The 6383-nt window shown below is 42.8% G+C and overlaps 1 protein-coding gene across 4 annotated transcripts in view; it reads left to right on the forward strand.

Annotated features, from left to right (window-relative positions):
• Positions 1-6094, forward strand: part of STRA8 (stimulated by retinoic acid 8) — a 48745-nt gene extending 42651 nt beyond the window's left edge. For all 4 annotated transcript variants that reach the window (XM_019514975.1, XM_019514977.1, XM_019514978.1 and 1 more), the window contains exons 8-9: positions 1714-1825; positions 5787-6094. In XM_019514975.1, the coding sequence (XP_019370520.1) occupies positions 1714-1825; positions 5787-5861 (187 nt within the window). In that variant the 3' untranslated portion in view covers positions 5862-6094. The remainder of the gene's footprint in view (positions 1-1713; positions 1826-5786) is intronic.
• Positions 6095-6383: the final 289 nt, after the last annotated feature.

Genomic DNA, 6383 nt, shown 5'->3' on the forward strand with positions numbered 1-6383 from the left:
TGTGGATTAACTGATGCACATTTAAGATTAGGGAAACATTCCATGTTATGGCCCTAGTTGAGTGGTTCTCAGCCTGGATGCCACAGTACCCTGGAAAGCCATGAGACTTTTTCAAGGGAGCCACACTGCTGCCACTGCCACCTGAAACCTTTTTTTCAGCAGGAGGGGACACAGGGCCAGACAGGGAAGCAGCAGCAGCGGGTACTGCTGCCTGCATTAGGTTTTGTTCCCCTCCCTTTCTTGCTCCACTCTGCTCCCTTATTGACCGATAGTTTGTAACACAGGCAGCATGACACAGAGGGACTCTGGGTGAAGGGTACAACCACATTCAGCTTCTGTAAAACTCTTATTTTCTATTTACAAACTGCAGACAATGGGGGAGGGGAGCCGAGCAAAGAAGGGAGAAGAGCAAAACCTAATACAGATTGCTCTGTGGCAAGAGCAATCACTCTTGCCGCAGCATGTCCCCACCCAACCCTGTTTGTCCCTCCTGCAAAGAGGCACATGGTTCTCACCAAGGTGTCATCAAATTCACTAAAATTATGGAGAGGTGCCTTGAGTTTAAAACCTGGCAGGGGAGACACCGTGATCTAGAAGGTGGTTTTCCAGACTAGTATGATGTTGAGTTTGTACTAGCTTACTTACCTGGCAGGGAAAACACCATGTATCTGGGTCCATGAAGATAGTTTTCTTTAAGCATTCCCAAGGATAACTGTTCTTCTGGCATGGTTTAGTACCCGCTGAGGTGTTGGAGCATAATGCCCACTTCATGGAAATGGGAGGCTCCTCCCTAGCTTGCTTCTGCAGCCTTATGGCTGAGAGCAGGCAAAACCTGGGGGCATGCAAACCCCAAGCCTCCAGGCTTGGGCCTACACATGGAATGCCTGCCAAAAGACTTTGGAAATATCTGAAGCCCCTGGTGGGGGTGGAGGATGTTTGCTGATTGTTGGGCCACTTATGGTTCTGGACTGACTCACGAATTTGGACTTGATTTGGCTTGGAACACAAAAAATTTCTTTAAAAAAAAATTAAAAATGAAAACTACTGCCCTAGTCTTTAATATATGAACACTCAAGTTCAAAACCAGGTTTAAGCCAGAAGTCAAACTATATTCCAATGCAGAGTTGATACAAGTCCATTCCCTCCACCCAGATCAGAATTTAGGACAGTTGGGGCTTTATTGTCACTTGATTTTAAAAATTAAGGGGCAAGAGCAGAACTTTATGGGAAATCAGGAAAAATTGTGGGCATGGTTTCCAGGCTTAAGGTGTATTTGCATAGCCTTTGATGGAAGTCAGTCTCCACATGCCCACATAGTGACTACTGACATTCTGAGGCATTTTCTTGGCTACATAAAGTGGTCTCATTTAACATAAGAAATCAAAGGAGTTCATATGAATAAGGGCAACGAATGCATCTAAACACCCCAGCTGCAAGACAACTGGATCCTTACTGGTATATGCTTTCTTTATACTGTCCCCTAGAGCAGTAGGATCAAATCTGTCATGTCTCTCTGAATTTCTTTGCTGTGATAATTGTTCCTTATGTTATACTAATGTGTTCCTATCATTTGTTGAGTAATATATTCCTATTCTCCACTGTTCAGTTGTTTTTCTGAACCATTTTTTTTGCGGGGGGGTGAGAGAGAGAGAAAAAGCGAGCAAGAAGAGGGAGGAGACAGGGCATTTAAAGCATTTCCGTGTCTGTTTTCAGTTCAGCCTTCTCAGGCTGCACCTCAGAAAATCCAGAGGATATCCACCAACTCTACTTGCAGATCACTGGGTTCTTAAAAGGCCTTTTCTTTGTGAATACGCCATTTCCCCAGGTAAGCCTCATCAATGTGCTCGTTATGGAGGAAGCAGCATAGTCTTATGCATATCAAAGCAGTATTTCCAGTTAATGGACCTTTGCTCATATTTCCCTGGGTCATCCCAGCTGGAATCTTACGCTCCATTCTTTCATTCCTTCCATTCAGAGGTGCTTGAGACTGCCATGTAGAAGACAAGATACAGGGTTGGATGTTTTTAATACCTTAAATCAGAGAATCTGCTACGAGTAAAGCAGGGGGACCACAGTGGCCAACACCTGCTGCTTCAAAGGTTGTTAAAATATGCTCAAGAGATCCAAGGAAAAAGGCCACACCCCTACTTACAGAGGAAGGCAAAAACAGTCCGTACGAATCAGACCATGGGGTAAAATTCCTTCCTGATCCCAAATATGGCTATCAGTCTGACCCTGAGCAGAGGCGCAAGACCCTTTAGCCAGGAATCTCTGGGTTTATATCCCAGCAGAAGCACCGTACCCAAGTCAAAACCCTCCAGCTTTAACTGCAGCCAACATACAGTGCTTCTGGGGAAAGCGAGAAAAAAAAAACAACCCTGACATAGCAGCAGGAGGGAAAAATATTCTTTTCCAGCCCTATGTGGCAACTAGCAAAGTCTAGAAACATGGGAAATACCCATAGCAGAACATAGGCATAGCTACTCCTAGATCAGAGGTTCTCAAACTGTGGTCCACAGACCACCACTGGTCTGCAAGCTCCATTCAGGTGGTTCGCAGAAAGGTTACAGAACAATTGAGAATATCTGTACTTGTAAGGTAAGACTACTGATATTAAAATACGAGTTGTGTGCTTTGATTTGTAGAACAAAAAAAAAGTTTATTAAGGGGTCCACTGAGACCCTCAGCAATTTTCAAGTGGTCCGTGAAAAAAAAGTTTGAGAACCACTGTCCTAGGTCATCCCTAACCAATGCTTACCCAACCTCTTAAACTCCTCTAATGATGGAGATTCCACAGCTTCTTAGGCAGTCTAGTCCACTGTCTCACTGTTCTAACAGCAATCACACTAGAGCTGATTGAGCAGCTCCGGTGCATTTTACCTACCCATCAACTACATTCACTAACTATGGGTGTCAGATTTGCCTCCATGGTATCCCCAGCATGAAACTGATCTCTTCAGGCAGAAGTTAAAAACTATCCAAAAGACCTGAGTTGTCCTGTTTGAAGCCCACACTTGGAGGCCTAGTGGACAGATGGTCATTTATAGAGATGTTGCCCAGCCCTAATCTTAGTGGCTAAGAGAGAGATTGAATGAGCCTCAGGTTGGAGAATTTGCATAGGACAGGGACCACCCAAAAGAGAGATGTCTTAGCAATATCCTGTGTTTGTGCTTGAGTTCAGATGCATCTCCAGGATAGTTGCTGCCACCCTGCTTCCTACTACTCACCTATCTCATTCCTAGTTTCTGATCATCCACAAGAACAAGGATTAAGGATGCTGGCTAAAGAATAAAGAGCTGCAACTAAAATGGATTGTTTTCAATGTACTTGCATGAGCTTTCTGTTTGCATCAGGTAGTCATGGTGTTCTTTCTCCTTCATTGCCTCAGCACAGTGGTGAGCTGTTACAATGTGCGGGGTTTTTTTGTCACAAGTCCATCTTGCAGCTCTCAGACCACAGAACCCAGCAGGGACAAGAGGGGACTGGGAGAGGTGGAGGAAGGGGTGAGTCAGTGAAGTCATGACAAGACAAAGAACATGAACTAGAACTGGAACAAGAATGAGAATGGCAAAACATTGCATAGCACAAATGTAAAGAAAGTTAAGGAATAATATATGAGAAGGCAGCTATGGGGCACAATGTCGTCCAGCTGAAGGATTCCTCAAGTTTAACCCAAAACCTTGTGTGCACTTCTGCATATGAATCCCAGGCAGTGTGATGAGAGATTGTCCAGGGGAGCTTGCTAGGATTCATAGAGCATGGGGCATCAGTAAGCAAAATGCAAGAGGCATGCGTTTTAATTTAGGTTCTTACAATAAACTATATCTAGAAGATGATACCGTGAACCAGAGTGAAAGGTTGTGGGGTTTTTTTGGATTTGTTTGCATTTTGTTTTGTTTTGCTCTTGGTTTTTTTTGGGGAGGGGGGCAGTTTGGGAACAGAGATAGAGTCCCAATGAACAGCAGACACTGGAAGTGTCTATACTGTAGGTAGAGCTGCCTGAGCTAACTTTTAGCAAGTTCACTTAGGTAACCAGTAACAATCAAGCTATAGCAGTATGCCCTGCAAAACCACCAGGGGCAAATTAGCTTGCTGGATTCCATTTTGCCATGGCTAGATTGCCACATGTGCCTGAACTAGCTAATTTAAAGCTAATTCAGCCATATCTTAATTACATTGCAGTTACTGCTGTGACAGCAGCATTGACTCTTCCTCCTCTGTAGCACAGCACCTCTTGCAAGTTCTCCACTAACTGTGGTATGTAGTGACAAACATTAGCAGTACAAATGGTAAAAAACATCCCAGGATGAGCAAGTGTCCTGCAGGTTCATGCATGCAACTCAAAGAAAATGCAGCAACTGTGGGGTGGGATTGTAGATGGCCCTGTAAAATCAAGGTATGCAGTTTATAGCCAACCAAACCCTACAACACAGCCCATCATTGCCTGTCCCCCTCTGTCTGTGGGATAAATGCAGGGCTGATAAGATTTATCATTGGCCACTTCATATCAACTAGTTCCATTTCCACTCCTCTCAGGACACAACATTAAATTATTTCAGGAGATGCACATTTAGAATTTTACAGCTACAGACACAGTAAGTGCAGCTGCTCTTGAGAAGTTGCTGGTCTGGATCTGAGATGTTGAAACATGGGTCTCCCCACTTTAGAAAATACTTGAAAGACCACAATGCGGAAAAAGAAAAAGCAGTGTTTAGACAAGGCAGGAGAAGAATTTCAAAAGGACCCTGGCCTGAAACAGAAAGGGAAAATTGATGTTGCGTGATAGGAAAATATTTCCAAAAGTGAAGTCAGGCAGGTATTTAACCTGTCCAGAACTGCTGATGTCTTCAGGCCACACAGTAAAAGGTGTTCAACAGCAGATGAGATGAAACATTAATATAGATCCAGGGTAGAATTTTCAAAAGGATGAAAGTGAAAGCCAGCTGGAGATGGGCAGAGCTGCATAGATGCTTCTGTAAATGCCACTGCGCAGCTATTCACACATTTTGGATGACTAAATATATTACAAAATCCAGTTTTAGGAGTCTAGAATTACTTTAAAAGTAAATGGGATTTAAGTAAATAGCTCGTTTTTGAAAAGAGGACTCGGGCACATTTACATCTTCACTGACTGCCAGCCTCTGGCTTCTTTACTGTTCATTCCATCCAGGAAGAGCACACCCCAACTGCAGAGGCTTCCTCAACCTGACAAAGTTTTTAAACCCAAAAGCTTGCTAAAAAAATGTTTTTCTAGCTATTTAAGTTGGTCTAATAAAAGATTTCAGATTCACCCGAAGAACCTTGTCATATATTACTTACACACTTTTAAAAGTGTTATCTGTGGTCTAAAGAAACTTGCATTGGGAGACTTACCCAACTGTTTCATCCCTGAGCCTTTCAATTCCTAAGAGTTGCTCACTGTCCCCAAGTCAGTCAAAGAGACAAACACTTATGGAAAGTAAGGCACAAACCTGCAACTTTGAAATCAGCAGGACTTGAGATCACACAGTAACTTGCAGGATATGCCTATACTGGGTCCCTAAGAAATGAACCTGCTCCCATTGTATATCAGTGACAACTCTAAATGAGTTACATTAGAACATGACAGAATCCTATGTTCTTAGGACTTAGTTAAAACAGGGAGCCCTTCTTCAGACAACCCTTGCCATTGTCCTGGACTGTTAAGTACCCAGGGTTTACAAAAAAGGGAAGGGTGCACGTGCTGAAGTTTGTGGGTGCTGATCAACCAGAATTCAAATAAAAACACAGCCCACTTTGTTTTGCAGGGAGATTCTGTTCAGTTTGATTATGAGACCGTGATGCTGAGGTGCACAGAGACCTTTGATGATGAAGATTTGTAAATGAAGTGTCTCCATTGACTAGAACAACAGAAGCAGTGCTTGATGCCCCTGGTCACCACCTCCGCTCCAGATGGATGCTTCAGTGCATGGATGGAGAACCCATTGATGTGATTTGTTACTGTTGACCTCTCTTTCCCTCATCAGTGCTTTTGTGCATCAGTTAATTGTTCAGTTTAAATGTTCCATGTTACAGATATTTATAAAGTTCTAATAAAGATAATTTTTGTCTAGTACTGTCTATGTTTACCTTGGCTATTCTTTGATAAAATGACCTGTGCTCTGTTTTGTATTTCATCATCAATGCGACATTAGGCAGGACTCTTGCTTTACATCTCTAGAATTGTTCCCACAAGCAAAATTTATTACAGGTACTAAACAAATATTCATCCTATGTACAAAAAGTGGCTGTTTTGTTGGCACTGATCTAATATATCAGACTGACTTGTGGTGTCTATTTTTCCATTCATATTTGTTGAGTATGAAGCAAGCAGGGACTATTAGATCATATAGTCTGACTTTCTA

The sequence above is a fragment of the Gavialis gangeticus genome, unplaced genomic scaffold (genome assembly GCF_001723915.1).
Source record: "Gavialis gangeticus isolate Ggan-Ray unplaced genomic scaffold, GavGan_comp1, whole genome shotgun sequence".
Lineage (NCBI taxonomy): Eukaryota > Metazoa > Chordata > Crocodylia > Gavialidae > Gavialis > Gavialis gangeticus.